This window comes from Sinohyriopsis cumingii, chromosome 4 (assembly GCF_028554795.1).
Source record: "Sinohyriopsis cumingii isolate HCF-2022 chromosome 4, ASM2855479v2, whole genome shotgun sequence".
Taxonomy (NCBI): Eukaryota; Metazoa; Mollusca; class Bivalvia; order Unionida; family Unionidae; genus Sinohyriopsis; species Sinohyriopsis cumingii.
Window position 1 is genome coordinate 65,589,148 of NC_142964.1, and position 25,852 is coordinate 65,614,999.

A 25,852-nucleotide genomic window follows, 5' to 3' on the forward strand; every position below is an offset into this window, starting at 1 on the left:
CCGAAATTATTAGCCAATTACTAGGTACAAACGTCACGGAGTAAAGTGTTAGTGAGTTTCCATGATGCCATGGTTCACTAGTAGTGAATTCAGGTCAAAACCGAATGAGTGTCCCTGTCGTACCATAGTCCCTATTAAAATTCAGTGGTGTACTTTGGTGGTGTGACAGCAGTGGCAGTATTGACGGTAGGAAACCGATAAATTACACAAAGAAATACATAAGAAGGCACTCAGCAGATACCGTTTATGTCGCCGTGGTGGCAAATGTGATGCAGTTGTGCTGGCGAAATGTGCCTGGAAATCATGGATTGACTGGCCTAAGGTGGCGTAGTTAAAATAGTTCACTGTGTTAGGGGATAGCTGTATTGTTTCTACGGCGTGAACTGCTGCCTGTACGGAAACCTAACGAAGAGAAACCATGCAGATATGCGGTTGATATATATATATATATATATATATATATATATATATATATATATATATATATATATATATATATATATATATATATATTGTCAGGTTGTGAGATCTGTGGTCTTGCATTGATTAGAGTAAACTTTATGTATAGAACGGGCTTTCTAATTTACAACTGAAGTTGATGTAAGTCTTTGGAAATTTGGGGTAAACTTATGACTTCTAGCGGGACTCGCGTCAAGGTTTGACACCGCTCGGTCAAGTAATGACCACTGGCTTGTAACAATATGCAATTGCATTATCCAAATGAACCTATACGATGCCAAAATTTTACTTGTTTTTAGGAAAAACTAGAAACTGGAAAAGAGATTTCAATATGAACTTTTGGAGATATTATTGTTGTGTTTGCTTTAATAATTATAAAAAAATATATGTACGGATGCTTATACTTATGGTAATGTTGGGAACATTGCTGCATATTGTGCATAAAGTGTAAATGAACTCAAAAAATGTATGCTGCTTTCATGGCACTCATTATTCCGTCTGTGTCCTCTGTAATGGTGACAAAATTTTTTAAATATTTTATCAGTACATTCTGTCGTCCTCAGCGTGACACGTAACAATTAAGACTGATATATGGTTTAGTCTCTCAGTAAATTGGTTATGTGCGATGGTTAGGGGCATAATTTCATTTTAATTGAGACCGTTCAATAACACATATGTTAACGTAAGGTCAAGTAGCGAAAAATGACAAAGTTTAGAAAAGTCAGAGAAAATTTGGGGAAATCTTGGGCTATTTGAATTGGGTTTCATAAAATTATATTTTCCAGAATTGTTGTTAAAAAAAGGCGGACTAGAGAGTGTTAAAATGTTGGCGGTTAGAGAAAATGAATCCTGATTGTCTAAGCTAAACGAGGGCTGTGCTTCCCAGACAAAATTAAATGATTTAAGTAATTTCCCTTACGAATTTCGACAGACCAAGTTGTTCTGCCCAAAAGACGTCTGACTGACTTAAACGAAATTAGCAAGTACATTTCTTCGTTAAATAAATTCTCCAACGACAGGTGTCTGGACGAATTTGATAAACCCAGAAGAGAAGAGAGAGAGAGAGAGAGAGAGAGAGAGAGAGAGAGAGAGAGAGAGAGAGATTCGTGCATAATAAAAGCGAGTCTCAATAAAGTACAAGGTTAGTCTCAATCACATACAATATGTTCAATGACGGAAGTTTGTAATTATTTGTTGAATTTATTCAAATTTCTTTGCGTTCAGAAGTTAATCGTGCATTCGTCTTGAATGTTATATAATTAATGTATTACAAGAATGTCATACAATATTTCATTGATCTGAATGTGTTCGGATTCAGTGCTTTATATGTATCAGAAGTCGTGTATTGTAGAAATTTCATGCATCAGCCTGATGCGAATTGTGAGAATTAATTTCTCAGTTATATGCATCATGTATGACTTTACTATGTCTATGTCAATGAATCGCTAGTTAGCAAGTAATGTAATTAAGACAAAGCTTGAAGTCCATTAATTTATTCGTGTATTTGACTTCGGGGTTCTTTTGATCGAGAGGTCGGCGTATGTCGACCGACATCGTTCAGATATTGATTTACAACCCACATTGTGATGTAATAATTTATCAAATAAGGTCTAGTTATGTCATGATTCCAGTTAGGAATGTAGTTAGCAGCTAAAAAGACATTAACTTGATGATAATAGGGTTGTGTGTGTATCAGGTTGCGCACGGTCCCGTATTAGTTCAGTTCTGTTGAATTACACGAAGATAATATATGACGTAAACAGAGTGGGAATATTGTTCAATCCCAGAAGGAAAAACCTGACAAATATTTAGGCTGCATATTATATTGTATTTTAAGGAGGGGATAGCTTCATGCCTGTGTTACACAGTGGGAAAAGAGAGCAGACTGCAACTCAGACGGTTCATGACCCGATGAGGCTAGAGAAAGACAGACAGAGAAGGAAAATAATTACGGCAACGCTGACCTGTCACGAACAGTGATTTGGAAAGGATCGGACGCAACCAGATTATGTTGACGTACCGCCAATTTGAGTTCGATCATACACTCGATTCTGTGATGAAATTTGTTTTATCGTGAAATTTGTTTTATCGGCATAATAGAACAGCTGACCGAATTTCTCATACATTTTTAACTCTATTTCTAAGTGAAAGTGTATAATTTATATGTCATGTTCAATTTCATTTTGTTGATGTAAATAATTAAATTGTTCTATTCTATATCCCCGTTCAGATCTTATTATTCCATTCATGAATTTCATATTTTATTTTATTGTTTACTTGATCCGGGCAATAACATCGTGATCGATCATCTCCTTCATAATGATAACCAAAACACCGAACGGAGTGGCGATCACTTCCCACCCCTGACACCGTCCAACAACAGAACTTACCTGAGAGAATGAAAGAAATGCCTCTGTAACCACTTCTGACAGGGTAGTGGCGCCGGGATTGTCGGTGTGAATGGACCCAACTACATGGGCATCAAAGTTTTTTCTCACCACAGACTGATTTAACAACTCTGTTCCAAAGAAAGTAATAAATTATGTACAGCCAAGTTTTATAATCAATACCTGTCAATTTCGAGAGCAATAAGAACTTACGAAATACAACATTAACATACTTAACAGTTTTACTCTTGTGTGCTACTATAAATTTGATCCCTTTATTCTTACAAATATGGCTTTCGTTAGACCAGCAAGTAGATTTCCGCTTTTTTATTTTGGTAACATTATTGCTCCACTAACAGTAATGTCAGAAGAAGAAAAAAAAAAAGCGGATATCTAGTTGCTCATGTGATCTGACTCTTGTATAACTTCATTGGACATTAATCCTATAATGTAAAACATAGCACATGTTATTTTTGTTTTAGTGCTATCTCTTACTACCAAAATAACGGGCTTATATAGCGTGTTCCGATGTCGGTTGACATCGGAACGAATAGTCAAAGTTTCAGGAATATCCCACACACTTGGCAGCCCATATCAACACTCTTCCACAAATTGATATGTAATTAATATATTTACTGTGCTGTTTTTTTGTTTTTTTTTATCCCGGTGGAATCAAAATCTGACACTAGCAAATGGACGCATTTTCATGTTCCGTTGACATACATTTGAATTTGTTGAAAAATGCGACGGTATTCCAAGTATGCCGAGGTAGGTTCAATTTGCGGATACATTTCCTGAACGAAACGAAACGTTGCTTACAGTTCCCATATGCATCATATAGTTTTATTCATTTTTTAAATGAATAATATTTCAACTAAACCAGATTTCGGCATTTCCGGCTTTCATCGCTTTCCAGCCAACTGAAATGTAGGCCAGCGAAACTTGAAATCAGGTCCATTGCTTTTGTGAGAATTTTAATTTATTAGAGAAAAGACATCAGAGTAAGTCAAGTCTGACTAAAACTTTATGATTTTAGTTGCCAGTTGTGTGAGATATTCCTGAAAATTTGACTTTCGTTACGATGATAGTCGAGATCAAAACACGCTACATAGCGCCGTTAGTTAGGCTGTAAGATCCTGATGCCCAAAACATAAATATCAGCGTCGAGTTCTTACAAATACGACTACATTGGAAAAACTGGTTAACTAAGTTGTAATAGTGATATCGATTTTAAGAAGATATCGATTATATTTGAGAACATGGGGTAAAGTAATGTTTGAAAACCGTGATATTCATGGCTGCATGTTTAAAAATATTGTACAAATGTTTAAAAATAGTGTACAAAATGTTTAAAAATGTCGCAATGGCCACATTTTACAGAGATCCGCTGGTGATGGAGAACTAGGAACTTTTGTTTATCTAGTGTATATGAAATAAGCACACGATAGGTAGTAACATATAATACTAAAATAGTACATTTCCGAACCTCAACGTGTTGGGACTTGCTTTAATTCGGGGACGTTTTGGCTTGGATACATTTTGACATCAGGTTCGTCTTCATATATAGAAATTTCAGAAAACCAGTCCAAACTCCAAGGCACATTCGGTAACCTTGGTTATTACGGTTTCAGCATCAAGGTGCACTCAAAACAAATCTTTGAGGTCCCATTAATTGTATCGGTTGATAGTTTTGTATCATCATACTCTTTTTTAATATGACAACATTTGACCCAGATGGTAAACCTTTATCCATAATAGTATATAATACTGTATACGCCCATTGTCAACGATAAGAAATTTTGATCTTGGTTGCAAGAGTTCCTCCGGTCTCTGGAGAACCATAAATCTTCTGTTCCCCACAAAAGTAATGCTTGAATTAAAAAAGGCAATAACCAGAAGTACAAGTATCATAACGAGTAACAAAATTACCTGAGACTACCCCCATGACCTGTTCTGACATAGGGGTCGTACTATGAAAGTCTCTTTTAATAAAAGTTATAGTATGATAAACAGGGTCCGTTGTCAGAATGAGTTATGGGGGGTAATCTGAGGAAATTTTGTCTCGTGGTATAATATTTTCCCTTCAGGTTATTGCATTTTTTTTTAAACATTAAGCTCGTATCGAGCACCTGTGCTCTCACGTCGCGAAATCCCAGCTCTGGTCAGTTCTATGCTTATTTTCTTGGTTTGGTTATTTTTGTCACTCATAACTTAAAACTGTTAGAGGGCATTTCTAACTTTCTTTTTTTCCCCATGGCATGTAACCTGGCGTGCTTTAATAATAGCTGCAGTACTAAGTAAGTAACGACTTGTACTCCATAAGTAACGACTTGTACTCCGTAAGTAACGACTTGTACATAAAAGAGATACTTGACATGCTAATCATAGTTCAGTACTTGTTTATTTACCATCAAATACACCTTTGATTCTGCTGTTTGCAATATAATACCAGTTTTGAAATAATTTACATCCAAAGGTGAATACTATGTTTACCACCAGTGTTTTTTTTATTTGTTTAGAAACAATTGAGATCCACATTCTATATCCTATAACCATATATACACTCATGAAAATGCAAATTTATACATGCAGCTTCCATAGCCTTAGGATTTATTCTTACCCACCAAAGAAAGCAGGCCCTGATTGTAGCTTGAAAACTTGTAAGATCCACATTGACCTGATTTTTTCTTCTTGAAATTTGTGTTTTGCTTGATTGATCTGATACTACTAGCCATGAAACCAAATGTGCATTCCTTTCAAGCAGTAAGCTTCACATTAATGAAAAGAGGGTGGTAGTGACCTACTTTTCTCTGGACAATTGAGAACCATGTAATAGTTGCCTGGGGATATTGTGATAGAGTCTGTCCATATGTACATATATGTATAATATCTTGATCTCCTTTTGTCCTCATGGGTTCAAGTCACCACTCCACCAATGTGAAATGAGAGAAACTTGCCAGTAGCTTTTCATGGGTCATTGGTTTTTCTTGTTTTAACTGGCATAACAGATAGTTAGTCTGATAAGTTACACAAGTGTTATCATCTCAGGATCCAGGGTCATTTCCTGTATCTCAGGAACTTGGCACTTATGTTGTGACATAGCAACAGTTGAAATCCCCATGCTAGAACAATATATGAAAAACAAAGGCATTAAAAAATAAATTTATACATGCATAATAATGATAATAATAAACCAATATTAATGACTTTATTTAAAGAAGAAGCTCGTTTGGTTGTTACCCCCACCCCCATCCACCCCCCCCCCCCAACACACTTATCCAGGGTTGGGGTGGGGCCATCCCCATATCCCTACTCACTGAACAAGAAGAGGCAAATTTAAACTTGCAACTGCTACTGGCCCTGGTGTCCATTCTAACCTCTACAAGGGACTTAGCTTATGGGTCATAACTTGGAAATAACCTAGAACCCAATCATATGACCAATGTACATGTACTTATTTATTGTGCATGAAAAGATAAATCTATATACCCCATTGATATCTGCCATGGGGACAGTCCTTGACCTCAGTAATCAACCTGAGAGGTTCAAAATTCAAAATGAGAAAGCACTTTGATATATGCTTTTATATGGAAATTTCATAAAACCAGTCCAAACTAGTTAAAACTGTTCTTTTCCTTAGAGCATCAACATGTACGATACAACCCCTTGCAAAACGAGTGGGTCCTAGTGTGTCCACATCGCATGAAGAGGCCATGGAAGGGACAGGTGGAGAAAGTAGAAGAAGAAACCATCCCTCATCATGATCCCCAAAACCCACTGTGTCCAGGAGCAACCAGGCCTAATGGACAGGTTTGTGAAGAATAATGGACACATTAGTGGGCCATCTTACAGATTTGTATAGCTGTCTATAGGAACGTGAAATGAATTGGAAAACTTAGAGTCAGGACCAAAAATGGAAATCCTGGAAATCGGGACTTCATTACAGAGAACTCTACTGAATAATGAGAGTTTAAAAGCAAGAAGTATTGAGGAGGAGGAGAGGAATGTGTTTTATGGTGATTGGGAAGAGGAGACATGTGTCATGTTGGAGAAGAAGAGTGGTAGTGGTGGTGGTGACTAGGAGAGAAGTATGGTTTTGGTTAGGAGGAGAGGAGTGTGATGGTGGTTAGAAGAGGAATGTATTGGTTAGGAGGCAGAGTATAGGAATATTGGTAGTGGTTAGCCTAGGAGAAGGAGAGAAGTGTAGTTTTGGTGGTTTTAAAAAGACTGTGATGGTGGTGGTGGTGATTAGAAAAAAAGGATGATTAAAATTAACTAGACTTCAAAAAATATTCCACTTAATTTCTTTAAACCAAATAGATGTTACAGATATTAATACTGTTGCTGCATTTTTACCACTAGTCATGTATATTGCTGCTGTGAGAACGGTAAGGATGTTGTTGTTTTTTTAAAGTTAGTTTTGAACCTTTTAAAAGCACATTACATCATAGAGGAGACCCCCTTGTGTCTAAAGTTAAAAGGTTTTTATGTGTTTATGTTTTCCCCCAATGTGTCTTTTATTGTATCAATTTTAATAAAGTTGGATTTTATTAAATTTTGTTCTCGGGTTTGTACACCTCCCTAACTAGTGTTTAAATACTCCTTGACTCTGGCTGGTCTTAGAGTTTTATTTACATAAGTGATCCATGCCAGGGATCAGTATTGTCAGGTGCTTGCTGTGTGTTTTATGCTATATTGTTTTGTATGTTACCCCTTGTATTTTTATTTGGACTGGCTGGTAAAAATCAAGTTTTTTAAAAATTATTATTTAATTATACAAAATTTAAGTTTGTAGAAGCAGTTTAATATAAGTTAAAGAGAAGGAAGTAGATGTGATTGTTTGATGCAAAGGGGAAATAAGGAAAATGCTTAACGCAAGAGTTCAAAACAATGGTCGCCATGAAAAGGGTCGATAAGTTAAAGCATGGGCAGCACTTACGCAATGCATGAGCCAGTGAGCACTATTCATGCTAGGCTACTGCTGCAGATTTATTGTCAATATATCTGGTTAAGTATATGTAGGTATTAGTTCAGAAAATTTCAGCTATAGCAGTTAATAGTAAATATGGTGACATCAGAATAACAAATATATATTTTAGGAATAATTTTGAGACAAGTCTAATGTGATTTGGGCAATTTTGAGAGTAATTCTTTGGTACAAATAAAGAAATAATGTGTCTAATAGTGTGTATGTTTGTTTGGTGTTTGCATATTTCTGGAGCTAAATGACTTTATAAACACAGATAGTTTATTTCTATATATAATAGTTTAATTATTAATTAATCAGTGAAAAAATGACATCCCATGATTATAGTAAAACCTATATGAATTATATATGGAAGCATAAAAGAGAGATTGAAAGTTTCCTCAACCTGTATTTTTTTCTTCTTCAGGTAAATCCAAATTATGAGAGTACGTTTGTGTTTGACAATGACTTTCCTGCACTCCTAGAGGAAGGCGCAGTGCCAGGTAATGGCTCTTACTGTCAGGAATTCGTTTAATCTTATTATTCCCATTGTTTTTTTAAGAAAAGGTGGGGTTTACATTATTTAGCCTGTCCAGACATACATGAATAATTTCATAAAACTCCTATTACACTCTTCAAAATAGAGAAATAAATGTGCAGAAGTTTTAAAATTTTGAAGCATCCCCCTCAGATGGGGCTAGAAGTGGACTGATTATATTAAATGAATCAGAATGATTCTAAAATTATGACACTATCATATTTGAGAATTGGTATGTGTGTGTGATTGTTGTCATATGATGCAGATTTGAATGTGTTCTCAGGGTCTTGTCCTGGTGGGTATATGGTTGTGGCTACTGGGTCCAATTTAGAAACAGTTTAGGTCCGCACCCTGGAACTATATGTACACTTGTCGGGCATGTAGAGATAAAATTCAGACATGTAATACCCCTGGGTTTCTTCCTGCCCAAAGGGACATACCTTCAGGGCCATAACCTTGAAACTATTAGGATGAGAATGTAACTGTTTGTACTGGGTTATAATTTGGAAACCCCAACCATATTATCACATGTATACTTACTAAGAATTAAAAGATAAATTTAAAAATGCAAATGACATTTACCTTAGGGTCTATTCCTGATACCTTTGATTTAATCTATTTGTTTGTAGCATAAAAACTGTTTGAAATCCATACAATATACCCATACACACACTTGTCATGAATATACTAATTCAAATATGCAACTAAAATTGGCCTCGAGATTGATTCTTACCCCAGGGACTAGACCCAAGGATCACAGATTTTTAGATGGGTGGCTGGTTGGGAGAAAGTGGTGAGTGCAGGAATGTGTCTTTCACAAATACTGGTGTTTTTAATGTTTCATGTATTTTAGTTGATTATACAAAAGTTATGACAACTTATACAGTGTGCTCTCACTAGCTCACATGTATGTTTGATGGAAGTTCAGAAAACCAGATGACCCAGAGATAAACACTGACCTTGGATTGGCAACATCCACCCTTGCATATTGCAGAGCTGTGACAGCAGAGATCCCCATACTGTTGTAATGTGTTGTGGGTCAAGGCCAAATGAAATAGAATAGACGGACAGCTCATATCTTCATTTCCGATGTTTTTTTCAGTGTATTTTAGTGCCAGCAAATGATGCTTGCACCACATATGTTCTTTCTTTGAAAATACTTGCATAAAACAAAACAAATTAATAGTCAACCCAATTTATTTAATTGCATCCTAAACTTGGAATGTATTTTCTTACACAAATTTTAGTGTTCAAATGGTAAAAACTGAAATCAACATATGTTGCATGACAAAAATGAATGTATTGTTAAATAGCAGGTGAAAATCAGCATAAATATTCAATTAATCTCTAGTTCAGGTAATCCTAATTCCAAAACTAATCTTGAACTGGATAATCATTTAATAATTACCAAAACTTGTTCATGTAATTTAACAAAGTGGTAGAAATTATGTGAGTCAAATCAAGGTTTGGACCCAGACTTGGGCTTATGTGTTAGAATTAAGTGATAAATCAAAAAGAATTGCCCCAGATGATGAACATTTGAAGAAATCATTCATATACAATATACTCATCCTAAAATAAGAGTCAGTATTATTAGCATTTTAAACAAAGGTACAAACATTCCATCATGAAGGAAATGTAAAGATTATACATTATCTCCATAAATAAGGATATATGCAGATGCAGTGGATAAGATCATCATTTGACAGGTCAGGTTTGTCTCACAATAACCATATAACTTTTTATATTTTACACAACTTAGGTCTGTTTATGATATAAATGCACTCAAGAGTATCATCAAATGTTGAGGTTTGAATTTGAGTGTCATGCTCAGAAAATGTTTGAAAAATATTTGTGCCAAAACTAATTCATTCAGATCCTGACATTATTTAAACCTAATAGTCGCATAGTTAGAATTTGGATTTTCATTTAATAGACTGTAACATGACTTTTCCAGCCCCAAGTGATAATGAACTGTTTCGGGCTGCTGCGGCACATGGAACGTGTAAAGTAATGTGCTTCCACCCTTGGTCTGATATCACCCTGCCGCTTATGTCTCTGAAGGAAATTCGGGCAGTGATTGACACATGGGCAGAGATCAATGTAGACTTGGGGGAAAAATATACATGGGTTCAGGTACCATAAATCATAGTATTTTAGATGTAGATATGCCTCATCATTTCTGTATAAATTTTGACAGAGTTATTGGCCTTGTTGATCAGCTTCGGATGTTGACATTGCTGGTTGTTTGTCTGAACCCCATCATAGCTTGGAAATGTTTTGTTTTATTTTTATTTAATTTAGTTTGCATGTTATGTGATACATAAAACTTGTTTTTAAATTGTGCTTTTGTCTTTGCATTTTCCTTCAATCCAGGGCCCTTTGTGATTCTGTTATTCATGATTTACTGTAACTTTTAAAAACAATTTAAAACATTAAAACTGCATAAAAGATTGCTGTTCACTGTAACACTCATTAATATTAACCAAAAGGTAGTGATTATGTAAAGTTTTTCAGATTTCAGTATTTTGTCATATAAGTGATTATCGTCATAGACATTACTATTGCTTGGCATCAGTATTGTTCAGAATATGTGACATTTTTTAACATCATACCTAAAAATTATGTACATCAATTTTTTCTCTCTGCTTCATCTTGTTCTTTACAGATATTTGAAAACAGAGGAGCTGTAAATGGGTGCTCCAATTTGCATCCACACTGTCAGGTATGCATCCACACTGCCAGGTAATGCATCCACACTGTCAGGTAATGCACCCACACTGTCAGGTAATGCATCCACACTGCCAGGTATGCATCCACACATGTAGGTAATATATACATACACATGTAGATTTGTACACAATTTTTATGTTTGCTCAGATATTCTCCCCTGAACTCTATACAGTGTAATGGCACTGTTTTGCCTAATATCAGATTATTTTCATGAGTGCCCTATATTGTATTGGTGGTGGATGTGGTGTATTATAATTTCCTGAAAGCTGCATAAAGTATTTTGGAATTTGCATAGTACAGTAATCTAGGTTTCAAATCATCCACTCACTAGAGTCATAAGCAAGGTAGTATTATACCTGCAATGTTCTAACTTTATTATGCATGCGTATTACAGAACAGTAAAAAGGGATGCAAACAAAACAAATGAAAGTAAGAAAGGCCTGACAGAGCATTGTGTTTATTATGGTTCAATTTTCTATTGATATACTGTTCGTTAGATCATTTACATGATTTTCTAAAATTCTTTAACACCATTCCTAATGACAGAATACAAGGGATAACAAGGAAAATAAAAAAAGTGAAAAACAAATTTCCCTTGGTCTCTTCTTTGCTAGTGTTTCTCTTAAAGACACCAGGAGAAATGAAAGTAATAGTCATGCAGTCTTTTCTTCATCACAGGTGTGGGCCAGTTCCTTCTTCCCAAATGAGCCAGCAGTCAAACACAGGACACAGAAGGAGTACTTTCAAAAACATCAAGTTCCATTGCTAGTTCACTATGTTAAGCAGGAGGTGGAGAAACAGGTCAATTCCCAACATTTTCCCTTTTTAAAATGTGCTGATCTGTGTGATAATAATTTTCTGATTTAGCCATTTTCAAAGATTTATTGTAAAAGCTGATCTGGTTCTCAGGATGTTTGTAACATGAATGAAGTAATGATATTGTTTTTGGCTTCTGTTTTGTTTAAGGCAGAGCAATGTGGGTAGGTGGTTAAAATTTTACGAATAAACATGGTTAGAGGCATTATTGTTGCAAGCATTCTGATCATTCAGTGATGAATCCCTTATTATGAAACGATATGAACCAAAGGTAATCACTCTTTCAGGGAAGGGTGGGGGGGAATCAGTTGCAAGACACATTTGGTTCCCTAAAGTTAAGGACAAAAGGAACCATAAATATGGGTGGGGAAATAAATGACTGCAGACTTTGTATTTTGGTTTTGGTATTTACTGTCCATTAGGTAGGTATGATGAAAGGGAAGTAATCTTGTACTCTGTCCAAAAGCTATAGTTGAGTTGCAGTACTTGAACATGTTTATTATATTATGACACAGCAGCAATTACTGAAAGATACTGAATGATCATGGAGATATTCATTCCATTTGTGTAATATTACCATAGTTATGGATGAAACAATAAATTGGGATACTGTCTATAGTAAGTTACAAATTCATTCTACCATGTTTAATGAGAACAAATGTTCTACTAGGCATTCTCAGTGCCAACTGTTTTTTTGTTTGGGGGATGGAGGGGAGAAATTTCATTAAATAGCCAAAATTTTGGTCCACACATATTTCAGAGGGAGATATATTTGTAACAGGAATCTTGTACCATCTTAAACCTTACTGACAGGAATCTTAAAAATTAAAGAATATGCATGTTTTTAGACAGAGTGAACTTAAGCATCATGCAGAAAAAAGTTTGAACAGTTCTTGATGGGATCTAGTACTTAGATCTATCATAATGTGTGTAATGGTTGACTTTGTATAGTAATTCTCTTAATTTCTAAACCTAGGAGCGTATAGTTCTGCAGAATGATGACTGGGTATGGCTAGTACCATACTGGGCTGTATGGCCATTTGAAACCATGCTTATCCCCAAGAGACATGTCATAAGGATTGAGGACCTCAAAGATGAAGAGAGGAACTGTAAGACCTTTTTGTTTATATATTGGTAAATTTAATTTTTGACCTGTAATTTAGTTTTCTATACACTGCTGTAATACTTTTGTCAGATATATTTACTTTGTCTAATACCTCGCCCAGTAATGTGTTGCCAATTTTGTTTTATTTAAACATTATGCAAGACAAGAAAATCACTTTTCCATCAGTCTTATTGTTGCTGTTGGTAACACATTGTTTCCAGGAATGGATGTCCCAGCAGATCACACACCTGACTTATCCAAAACATAGTGAATTTTAGAGCTGGATAGCCAGGGGAAAAGGATCCCTTTTTGTTCCAGCTGTTAGGTCTGGAAATGTTTATTTTTTGGTCTGGATTTTTTTTTTTTAAAATTTGTGACAGGAACTCTGTATGTAGTTCTGGAATGACTTGAATAGACGCAATACATATTGGTAACACATGTAGCTTGCTTCATTTATTTTTACACAAAGTATGGAAATTCAAACATAAACAAATGATTTTATTTTATACATTGTGTCATAAACCAGTATATATGTGGTGTATCTGTAAGGATGTCATTAGGCAGAGCAAAGCAGTATTTGAATTCCTGAAATCCTTAAGGAATAAAAGGATTTTGCAGTTACTGACAAAATAATTTAACAATAATTCCACAATTTTTTTTAAAAAAATGCATCACATGTTGCATTGATAGTATGACATTACATGATCAAGATATTCAAAATACAACAATTACAGGAAGATAACGAGAATTTGCATAGTTTGAAAGGGGGAGAACACTCTACCAGGAAAGGGGAGAGAACACCACTTTTGTTATGTAATGCCACCACTAGAAAAAAAAGTGAAAGAAAATGAATTTAGAAACCAATTTTATTAAATGTTTAATGTGGAGAAACTTGGGTATTTATCCAAATTTTGCTTTTTGGTACTATTCTTAGGGTAACTGCTTTATTTCTTTCCACAGTCGATGACAGTTGCCACGTCTGTTAGTTCTTCATCTTTGAAGGCAGTAATTGTGTCTACCTGTGACGTTGTTTAGACCATTCTTTTTATATGACAAGATTATAGCTGGTTGCAAGGGTGCAAGGGACTCAAAGTTTTGGTAGTTGTTGGAAAGTTTGGATTCAGTTTGAATTACTATTTCATTTTTTTTTATGAAAAAGTACAATATCAGAGAGTAGGTTCTCAGAGTAGGTTGCATAAATTTGACAGCTTTATAAACTTGTTACTTGTTTATCTACATAATCTGATTTTATCATCATTTATTGTTATATAGTTTAACATTTATGTGATTGTTCCAGTAATGCACTTTATGGCAACAACAGTTTCATAGACCATTGAGTCAACAGTAAACTGGATATGACTTAATAACATTACAACAATATCCATCCTAGTGGCTTTCATGTTCCAGGCTACCTATCTGAATGTTTAAAATTATTTGGTCATATCTTTAAAACAGTTCAGCAAATTTGAATGTTCAGGTATTCATCTACATTCACTTAAATACATTCTTTTACATAAAAAAAGATAATTTTCCATTAAATTAAACACCTCTAAACAGTGTATCCCTTAGGGGTGCAAGATTGGGAGTCAGAAATCCCCTTGGTGTCACAATCATGGGTCATACTGAGTAGAAAACAAAGTCTGATATCAAAACTGGTTGACAAATGAAAAATTTGGGGACTCAGAAGCAGTAATGAGGATAAAGGGAAACACTTATGAAAAGGTACATGCTCAACTAGTACAGAAAAAAATTATCTTTCATACCCTTTTCCCTTAATTGATAGAGAATAGCCCAAAATATTGTACATTGTCACAAAACATAAGAATATCATGATATCCTTTTCATCTTTTGCAGCATTAGCTGACATAATGAAGAAACTTCACATCAAATATGATAACATGTTTGAAGTTTCTTTTCCTTACTCCATGGGATGGCATGGTAAGTGTGATCTGTTGGAAGAATGATACATAGACAAAGCATGTATGTCTGAGTTTTCATTTAATGATAGACAGCCAAAGCATGTATGTCTGAGTTTTCATTTTTATTGATAGACGGCTAAAGCATGTATGCTTGAGTTTTCATTTAATGATAGACAGCCAAAGCATGTATGTCTGAGTTTTCGTTTAATGATAGACAGCCAAAGCATGTATGTCTGAGTTTTCATTTAATGATAGACAGCCAAAGCATGTATGTCAGAGTTTTCATTTAATGATAGACAGCCAAAGCATGTATGTCTGAGTTTTCATTTAATGATAGACAGTCAAAGCATGTATGTCTGAGTTTTCATTTAATGATAGAGAGTCAAGGCATGTATGTCTGAGTTTTCATTTAATGATAGACAGCTAAAGCATGTATGTCTGAGCTTTCATTTATTGATAGACAGCCAAAGCATGTATGTCTGAGTTTTCATTTAATGATAGACAGCCAAAGCTTGTATGTCGGAGCTTTCATATACTGATATAGGCAGGGAATGTATGTCTGAATATAGGTAGGGCATATATGTCAAAGCTTTCCAATAACAATAGACAACTACGGCATAGATGTCTGAGCTTTCATTGAATCAAACTAGGGAGAATAGTAATGTCATGCAGGGTTTAGGTGATACTAACCTGTCAAATCAGATGGAAGAAGAGATATTCAGTGAACTATTTACAATCATAAATGTACTGCTCTAAAAAAAATTTATTTGTATACATTCTTCTTTTCTTTATGTGTCATGAGGAAACTTGTGTCAACATTTGAAACATTACTGCTGGAATAATTGTGGTGATTTTATTTTAACAGTCTGCCTCACTTGGTGCTCAGCATTAAGAGGTTAGTATTAGGACTGGTCGGCCTGGTGTCAGGATAATGTGACTGGGTGGGACAACATGCTGCATGTCTACTTTTCTACTGGTTTGAGCAACAGCGACTTAAATATTTTGATAGAAAAATGTCTAAACAAAAGCTGGTTTGGACAGTTAACATAAACTTGCAATTTAGAACCCATCTTGATAGAATATATTAAATTACGTTTCTGAATCCGAAATAAAACTAAAAACTAATTGTTAATTTAACGCATTAGGTTATTAAAATATACTACTTGTATTTGCATTTTCCCCAGATGCATGTGTGAATCACAAGTCTGATTATAGCTTGTTCCTTTTCAGCCAAGGATACATCTTGTTTATTCAGTTCAGTGTGAAGAAGTCAAGTTTTGCAATATAATACCAAAATGTAGAGTAAGCTGTATGTTCAGGTCACAAATATATTAGATATAGTGACTTCCTACAAACATTACAGATATTTTATTGTTCTTTGTTTTAATTCAAATTTTAATTTAATTTCAAAGATCTTTCTGACTATGAAGAAATAAAATCTGCAATAAAAAAAATGCAAAATGATGCATTGAATTATTTGATGACTTTGATGTGTTATTGACATCATATTGGACAATGCTTTTTGTATCCACTGGTTACTCTCATGTAGAAAGTTAACTAATCTTTATGATTTAAATGCGGCCCATATATAGGAACACATGGGTTAATTATCTGTTACTCGTGTTTCAGGTGCACCAACAGGTAACTTTAACAAGGAAGACTGTAGTCACTGGCAGCTACATGCACTGTACTATCCACCCCTCCTGGGGTCTGCAACAGTCAGAAAGTTCATGGTGGGATATGAGCTACTTGCAATGCCCCAAAGGGACCTCACACCAGAAAAGGTACAACTCTTTTGGAATCTCAAATCTTTAGACACTTTAATTTTTTAATCTGGAATTTTTTTTAAATGGTCTTTAAGTCTTTGGACAGTGTGGTTCAATGGTTTTATTCAAGATCATATTGCATATAACAACAGTGAGAATGTTCTTTCCACTGCTGTTTAATCAGAAAGCAATAATTATTTTTATTCAATTTCTGTATATACTCCTGTATAAGTTGGGTCCAACTGCAAACAACACAGACCACGAATCATCACTGCATAGTGTGCATGCAGATCAGAGTCTATGTTCTTTGTTCTACTGATTATTCCAAACAAACTGCAAAGACCTAGATCTGCAGGCACACATTTTTGGGACAGCAGCTCTGGGTCTGTGTGATTGCATGTTGGATCCAGCTTGTACAAGAGTACATATGGTTTAGCACAAGTTGAGGTTTATTTTGGTGTCTGTTATAAATTTATATTTGGAGTTTGCTTTACAAGAAAGACAAATATGATGATGTTCATCACCAGTAAAGAGTCGGTAACATTTACCATTAGAAATATCTCCAACCATTTCATGACATCTGTATCTTTAGATCACTTAAAAAATTACATTTTTATTTAGCAGAAATCACACAAATCCCCAAAATAAACTGTTAATAAATTAAAGAATTGACAAAAGCTATTTTTCAAAAATGGAGAAAATTTAAATATATGTGCAATAGAACTTTGAAAATTCAAAACACTTTTAGACCACATTGACACAAGAATGCTTTATACCAGGAGTGAACAAACCATTTGAGTAACGCCATTTCTTAGAACAATTGACATTTGATTTATCTATGTTTTACTTATACTTTGCTTATTCATAAGATTTAAATGTACTTAACATCTTCATTTGTTTCAGGCAGCAGAAAAACTTCAGAGTCTGTCAGAAGTCCATTACAAAACAATAAAATCTAATAATGCAGATAAATAGGACTGATTTATATGGCTTTCAAATAACCACTCAACGGGAAGTACAGATCCTCAGTCAGTACTTAATATGTGAATAGAAATGTTAAGGCTAAAATAAGTAGCCAAGAATATATTAACAAAACAGATTCCCCTGTAAAGATGAGTGCATTCTAAAGCTACATTCCTAATCAATGAGGAATATAGCTAAAAATTATTTAAAGTAACAAAATGGCAACCTAATCTAGGGTATGGATAGATGAAAAAATTCACATGGACGCCAAAGTGATCACAAATTTCAGCCCAAGTGGCTCAACAAAGAACAGATCACTGTGACTTGTGTGATGGTTTAAAAATGATGCAAGGAATACTCCAAGTTCCAAGAAGATATAATGCTTTAGACTATGAAGTTTAAAAATATTAAACATGCTTGTTCAAATGCGTGGATAGGGTGAGGGCAAGCCATTGATTGACATATTTTGATTAATGTGTTCACAGACAATATTAAACTTCACTTCATCTATCAGTCTTACAAATGACCATTTTAGCTACTTTTCTAACACTTAAAAACTGCTGAAGACAAAATAAAACATTTTAATAAAAAAGCAAACAAATACCTTGGGGTTGTCCTGCTGATCCAATGCTGACAAACAATTTTGTATTAAGAAGTGCCTTCTGGTGAGGATCTTCTTCCATTAGCAACACGCTATAAGACTGTGTCTGTGATATTCTTTAATATTTTGTTTCTCTGCAATTACAAATGCTGTAATTGTTTGGGGGGGGTTTGCTATTCTATGTGGAAACTGTATGAAAAAAACAGAATAGCTTTGTTCCCTTCCAAGAAAAGCAAAATTTGGTGTAGTCATGGAAAGGAATGAATTTTTAGACACCTACCGATTGCAAATTGTCATTTACCACATTTTTTTGAAATTACAGAACTCTTGTCAGTCACTGTATGAGCATCAAGCAACAACTAATAGCTAAAACATGTATTGTGTAGGCTGAGCTGTTACTATTTTTTGCAAGACTGAATATTTGTTCCTCAGTATGTATATGCATGTCACGTGAGTAGTAGTACCGTAAATGTTGTTGTTGTAGTAGGGTTTAATGCCATTTTTTAGCACACATAGGCTATACATGGTGGCCAGTATTAATGGTGGAGGAAGAACCCAGTAAAACCCCAGAATGAACCACCGACCCACGAGAAGCTACTGACAAGCTTTCTCACATACCCACATTGGCTGAATCCGAGACTCAAACCCACGGAGACAGAGGTGAGATGGCAGTGATCCGTAACAGAGAGCGCGTTATACCACTCGGGGCCCCAGTAGTAATTGTAGTAGTAGTGTTTATAACCATGTCAGCACAATATTGGTTATTTGGTACCAATTTAAAAGAAAAGTTTTGAATGCAACTATTTGGCCTAAAAAAGCTTTGAAGTGGCAGCCTTCCAAATAAATATGAAAAGTACTAAATAAAATGAGAAGTTAAAAGGTAGATGTTTCAATTCATAAAGTGTATATAAAAGATAAAATTTAATTATGTTACCTTTCCAAAATCAATCATGGTATGGAAATGAATATTCACTTTCAGTGGACACTAGCTGGGCATGCACTCTGCCTGAGAATCGCCCTTCAGAAGGCTGATACATAATTACAATAATATCACCTCAGTTCTGCAATTTTGTTATAAATGAGGGATGACAGTCTCCAATGTTTGATGTTGGGGAGTTTTCATTCTTGCCAAGTATGTTGTATTTACCAGTTAATATTGCTCATAAAAAGTACGGAATCTTCCATTTGGAAATGGATGACTATAGGTAGGTTTGGCTGCTTTTGGCCTTTCATTAGCAAGGTGACTAGGTAGCCAGCAGACAGAATACATTTAGGAGACTGTATAAGCAAATCCTGCTTTGTCAAGATTTGGATGTTAACAGGTTCTGACAGTAAAGGTTTTTCAAGATTTTCAGTGTGGAATGGAAATACAAAAAACTGACAAATGTTTTTTTTGGGAGGTTCCAATATAGTTCAAAGATTCAACAAAGACATTTGTAACGTGGGTAATTGTATTTATCAGTTGGAAAGGTATAGAAAGTGTAAAAAGATTTAGTCAACAACCAGATAAATTATTACAAGAAAAAGAACACATGGTTCTCTCACTTTTCAAACAACAATTTCCAGGTTTTCTCCAGGGTAAATTTACTCTGATGACCTTTGATCCCCCAAGGTTTTCAAGGATCACTCATAAATATTACTAAATGGGGAAGACAGACAAAAATTCTGGTTTAGAAAATGTGCTGTTAGACAGACCCATAATTTTATTTTGATAGATCCCAATCAGATATTAGTAAATCTTACTTACTTCAATGTTCACATCATTTCATTCAGCTTGGCAGATCATTTAATTAGAAGTCCAGGTCAAAGCTGGACTCCAATACCAGTTGAAATTGCATTTCCCAAGCTAGAATGAGTCGAAGTTGGCAAAAGTATGGCAAAGTAGGTGTAGAGATTTTAAAAAAGTCACTTAAATTACTGCTTTTGTGTACTGACATCAGATGATAAAAATTCTGATGAAATACTACTAGAAGTTATAAAAATAGCAACACTTTTCTTGTACTGCTTCACTCCAAATGTTGTAAAACATAAAAATGGTTACATGAATAATAGTAAAAAAATCAACAGCAGTTTCCAGACCAGAAGGCACTTTTTCATGTCTCTATGATGAAATGAGCGATACAGTGGCTATTTTTTTAATTAATAATGCCCTTGGATACATCCATAGAGTCATAATTTGCATCAAACCAGGCCACAATTTAATTCTTCAATTGCATTTGCATTGCAATTGCATTTCATGATTCTTGTTGAATTTCCAGCTGGAATTCCATAGAAAGCATATATAATTTCTGGTATTTATGTTCATCACATTAGCTGCAAAATTGACATCAGAACATAAAACTTATTTTTCTTTCTTTCTACCTTCCTCTTTGGGGATAGTTTTTTTTTAAGTTTCAGTGCCATATTGATTTTTAATGCACTGTACTGCATCAAAATGGGGTTGGGGGAACATCTTTAAATGAGTACAAGCAAACTTTGCATTTTAGCTCATTACGATGAAAGCTATGATGACTATTTCACCAGAATTACCCCTTAGCAAAACATGAAGTATTGGATTCTCCAACATGTGCATTATTGAAAAGCTGACATAGAAGAAGACAGTTCCTCTGTTTTCATAGCAAAAGATACACGATTCTTCCTCAATTACTTTTTTCTCGACTAGCTGTTTTCATAGCTGACAATACATATTGATAGTGATATATGCTTTTGTACTTCAAATTACTTAAATTCATCACCGCTTCGTTGGCCTAGTGGTTAGTGGCAGCATCAGATGTGGGAGGTCGTGGGTTCGATCCCGTGATCACTTGGCACTCAGCATTGAGAGGTCAGTGTTAAGACTGGTCGGCCTGGTGTCAAGATAACTTGACTGGGTGGGACATCATGCTAATGTCTGTGGCATGATGCCCCAGTGCTAGACATCACTGTAAACTGCCACATTGCAGACATCATAGTGACATGACTGAAAAATTGTTAAAGCTACATTAAAAATACACATCACATTACATCACTTAAATTCATCACATGGCTAAGATTCTTCTGCCAAGATATGTAGAATCTATGTTGGAGTTTGGACCGAGACAAGGAAATCCCAGTCAAGGGTATATTATTTGACTCCCCATGAGGCTTGCCCGAGTGGGGAAACATAATATAAACCCGCGACTGGGATTTCCTTGTCTCGGTCCAAACCCCAATGTAGATTATTTTTCTCACCCAATATTTTCCTTTAAAGTAAAAAGAATTCTTCACTAGTGTTCATGTCCAATGTTTACATGCAGCACATGAATATAAATATGTTAATGAGGGCTATGGTGTGACCGTTGCATGCGAAATACAGAGTTTATACGCATGAGCAAAGAAAAATAACATAAAACGTTGCATAATAACGAGGTATTATCACATTTAATACATGGATGTTATATGAAATTTACAATAAATAATTAGTATTTATTACAAGAAGCTTTTATTTTCACCAGTTCCAATTTTGAAAAGTTATATTGTAAATAATAAAACGATATTGGCTAATCAGCTCTACTGTAGTTATACTTAGTACAAGCTGTAACGAAGAGTAACATCTTGCTTTAGATTATTCATGGGTAATTGGAGATCTGTGTCACTATCGTATATATAACTATTCTTTTCTTTGGAGGAGGTGAAACTGTGTGCGACATACTTGTGTTGTCCTTAATATTGATTTTAAAATTACCCCCGTGTATAATAGACCCTCCAAAAACGGACTCTAGCAGATAACCATGTGCTAAACTTTCAAGTTTACGGATTTGTTAAACCTTTATTTTTCTGTCCTGGAAATATGGCAAGTGCTACAGTGAAATTTGCTTATGAATTAATGTGTTGATGGATAAATGATTCCTTCTGGCTGGTAAGTGCATTATTTGTCATTAAATAGTGTACGTATATTTTTGATTCAGTCGGGGCACAATGGTGATGCTTAACAAAATTAGGATAAAGCATGTTTTATATAACACTTTTATGGATGTTACTAAGTTTTCCGTAGTTGTTAAGAGAGTTGGGAGGCTATGAAGTATATAGGTCTATAGTCTATGTGCATGGATCAGTGTTTTCAGTTATAGTTATTTCACACAGCATTTAGAATTTTATCCTATCTGTAGTACAGTAATTTTTCAGGTCAGCGTCATTAAATGTAGCTAACAGTACATAATTTGTTTCACACGTGGTATTTAAAACTAGTTAGATAGCTTTAGCTACATTTAATGACGCTGTCCTGAAAATGTACTGAGCTAGGCCTGCATATACATAAAATTGACCATTCTGTGTGGAAAGAAATAGCATAATACCAAAAAGTTCGACATTGTATGCGTTTGTGTCTTTGTCTCTCGAAATGTTTTTTATAGTGTGTTCTCAAAGATGGATTTACCTTAAGTTAATATGTTTTTGTTACAGATTTGTTGCTGTTGTTGTTGTTTGATTTTAGTACAACTGCGTCAAGCAGAGCAGAAGACAAGGGTTTCTTTTTTAAAAAATAGTTCTGAGCACGTGGACACCTTGACAGAGACGACTGGTCTAAGATGACTGAGATAAGAAAAGTAAGGTTAGCAAAACAGCTAGATTTCTCTGTCACATGGGAAAGAATTTCTTGTAGTGGTCTATTATCACAAGCAACTTTTATTAAACCAAATTATGTTTAATGCATTGTAAAGGAAATATACTTATTAGCAGTGTTCACTATTCTCGTTTGTTGATTTGTATTCACTTGATAAATATGCTGCAAAATTATCTGTCCTTTAAAAAATAACACAACTTTTAAGTGGATGTGAAACTAACAATGCCATATGATCATAGGTTACCTTTATTCCAGTAACACTTGTAACGGACTAAATTATTATAATCATTAATGCAGTCTCAATTTATATTATGTTAGATGAATCAATATAAGCTTGTTTCCTACATGTTATCAAAAAGCTATTTTTGTACCAAGGACACAATAAATTCTACAACAACCGATGTTTAAGAAGGCACCTTTTCTATACGACGAGAACAAACTTGTACAACTAATTTTGGTTTACACTATACACAAACCCTTATAATATTAAACTTGTGATCTCCAAAACAAAAATCACAACAAAAATTGAGTAATGAGGGACAGGGGGGTAGAAACTAGAAGACAATATATTAAAAATTAAATGTGTCACAATAATCTTAAGTTCCCCCAAATACTTGCTTAATGATGAAAATTCACAACTCAATGATAGGGACCCCCAAAATTTTATTCTCCCTGAAATATTTAGCAAGGTCTGAATAAAATTCACCTCAAAGGTAAGTTGGGAGAGGGGAAAGTCGTTATTAGTGACTGCTTAACAAGACAAGATTTTCAAGATGGCTGCCATAACAGCCATAATGGATTCAGATTGGCACCATTTTCATTTTCGGTAAACTAGACATTGTTGCAAGTCTTTTTGTGGCCCCCCCCCCATCTGATTTTCTATTGAGGAGCACAAATTAGTAGGCATAGGGTAAACAATATATTAATTCGGGACCAACTAGACAGTACAGGAAGTCTTTGGTGAAAACACAATGTTGACATGACTTTCCATTCAAGAAGAGTTACAATATTTTCAAGATGCTCAGTGTTGACTATATTGGATGTCCAAATCAGACCATAGGATTAATGTGTATGAAGTTTCATGGCAATCCTCCAGGTAGTTCAGAAGTAGTAGTTATTACAAACTTGCACTAATTGACGGACATCAGGACATTCCTCAAGCTATTCTGGTCTATGTAGTTACATTTAATAGGATAACTTGTATTAATGGACAGATGGATACCAGACATCAAACAGACCATCCTATAAACTCTTCTCATCTATGACCAGGAGATCCTCAAATTTACTGTAGGTCAATAAATAAAATTTGGCATACATACTTGTATAAATGTGTACATGACCTGACTATTGTTTCTGGCCTTTATAACAAGTCCTCCATTATTTTAAACTCCTGAACTGGACTATATTGCCAAATTCTTGTCAACTAGATAAAGCAATAATTACCAGTGGTATGAAAACGAATGCATTTTTATGTAAACCAAGTAGATTTTATGGCAATTTCTGGGGTTTTGGGGTTGTTTTCATTGTTATACATTTTCATCTTTTCAGACTAGACTTTTCTACAAATACCTTAACAAATTTACCAAAAAGCATTAGGGCATAAAAATAATATTTTGCAGGTGCATGTAGATAACTTTATTAGATTATCATATCAATTTGTATACATTTATGAATGATTTCTCAAACTTGTTTGGTCTGTCATGTTTTTACAGACAAATCTAATTTCTGGGTCCAAGATTTTAGCCTCTAGACCCCTGTTCGAACAAATGCTAAACCTGTCTCTGTTTCCTTCCATCAAGTACCATTGTCAAAGAATGACAAACTATCATAGTCCGGAAAGATAAGACATGTTATATTTTTAAAAAACAAATTCCTTCCAGTTGTTTATATTATTTTGTTTTATGACTTCTCATTATTTCTTCTGAATTATAAAAGCTGATACCAAAAAGTCTAGTTCATCCCAGACAGTATTCAGTTAGCAACCAGTACTATAAATATATTTATGCTGCACAGTTAAATATATATATATATATATATATATATATATATATATATATATATATATATATATATATATATATATATATCTGTGTGTGTGTGTTTAGGCAGCCAATCAATCAATTTGTAGCATATCTGACTTGTAATGCTAGGATCACATGTTCAATACCCACCCAGGCCATCCCAAGTTGCCATGACGAGTCCTTGGTAAAGTTCCTTAGCTGCCATTTCCTCAGCATGATACAGTATATAAATTGTATTAAAAGTGCCATTAAAACCAAAAAAAAAATGTACTTGTTTTGTTACAGCTATATTTGTTTCTAAAGACACTTCCTAAGTCCTTTAACGCAGAATCAGACTGTCTAACTTAGTACTCTCAAAACAAAAAAAAGAAGCAAAAAATGCATGTTCTCTATGCCAGAATGTAGGTTTATTCCATTTGGTAAGGTCCAATTTAACCTTGAAAATAGTACATGCCATCCCCAACCCCTTAGGAAATTTTGTTTCAAGTGTTCACTGTTTAACTCATTAATATATCAATTAAATGCACATTGGTTTTTAAGTTAAGTTAAATTAAGATGTTCAAATCGTCGTCTTTTATCCCAAATGTACATTCTTATGTAGTGTCACAATTTGTGTATCTCAGATCGACCGGTTTCTTTAAAATTTCTTTACACATACCATGTAGCAGCTAGGGTGACACAGTTTTTATTTTCTCTCTTTAGACAAAGTTAAAATAAATTTCTCCCATAATGCATCTCAAGCAAGTGATGCCCAATTTGGTATACTTTCTATTGAAAATAGTGTAACCTAAGTAGATACCTCCATAGAGCAGACTCCTGTTCACAACAAACTGGATCTGCGGTCTCCATTGAAAATCTTTCCATAAATATCTTCTACACGACGGACACTAATGTGGAGTGCTTTTGTAGATATAAATTTTTTTTGTATAATGGAGAGTGTGACCCAACGTGTGGATTTGCCTCTCTTGCAGCCTACCATCAAATGCACACAGATTTATG

At 34.6% G+C, this 25,852-nt stretch overlaps 1 protein-coding gene across 4 annotated transcripts; it reads left to right on the forward strand.

Annotated features, from left to right (window-relative positions):
- Positions 1-4,448: 4,448 nt before the first annotated feature.
- On the forward strand, positions 4,449-18,253 carry LOC149801355 (galactose-1-phosphate uridylyltransferase-like). 4 transcript variants are annotated; one of them, XM_089955413.1, is made up of 11 exons: positions 4,449-4,583; positions 6,487-6,656; positions 8,240-8,315; positions 10,308-10,486; positions 11,019-11,075; positions 11,762-11,884; positions 12,876-13,008; positions 14,859-14,942; positions 15,789-15,818; positions 16,553-16,707; positions 17,593-18,253. In XM_089955413.1, the coding sequence occupies exons 1-11, from the start codon at positions 4,562-4,564 to the stop codon at positions 17,662-17,664; spliced, it is 1,101 nt and encodes a 366-aa protein (XP_089811539.1). In that variant the 5' UTR covers positions 4,449-4,561; the 3' UTR covers positions 17,665-18,253. The 4 variants fall into 4 exon arrangements, with proteins under 4 accessions (XP_089811539.1, XP_089811540.1, XP_089811542.1 ...); XM_089955416.1 differs by lacking the exon at positions 4,449-4,583 and adding an exon at positions 4,638-4,710; XM_089955415.1 differs by lacking the exon at positions 4,449-4,583 and adding an exon at positions 4,733-5,007.
- Positions 18,254-25,852: the final 7,599 nt, after the last annotated feature.

Excerpts from the sequence above, each read along its gene's own strand:
- LOC149801355 (XM_089955413.1), top strand. The coding sequence starts at position 4,562 with ATGACAACATTTGACCCAGATG. Across the intron at positions 6,657-8,239 it reads CAACCAGGCCTAATGGACAG|GTAAATCCAAATTATGAGAG; the intron begins GTTTGTGAAGAA and ends TTTCTTCTTCAG. Across the intron at positions 15,819-16,552 it reads TTGGTGCTCAGCATTAAGAG|GTGCACCAACAGGTAACTTT; the intron begins GTTAGTATTAGG and ends CTCGTGTTTCAG.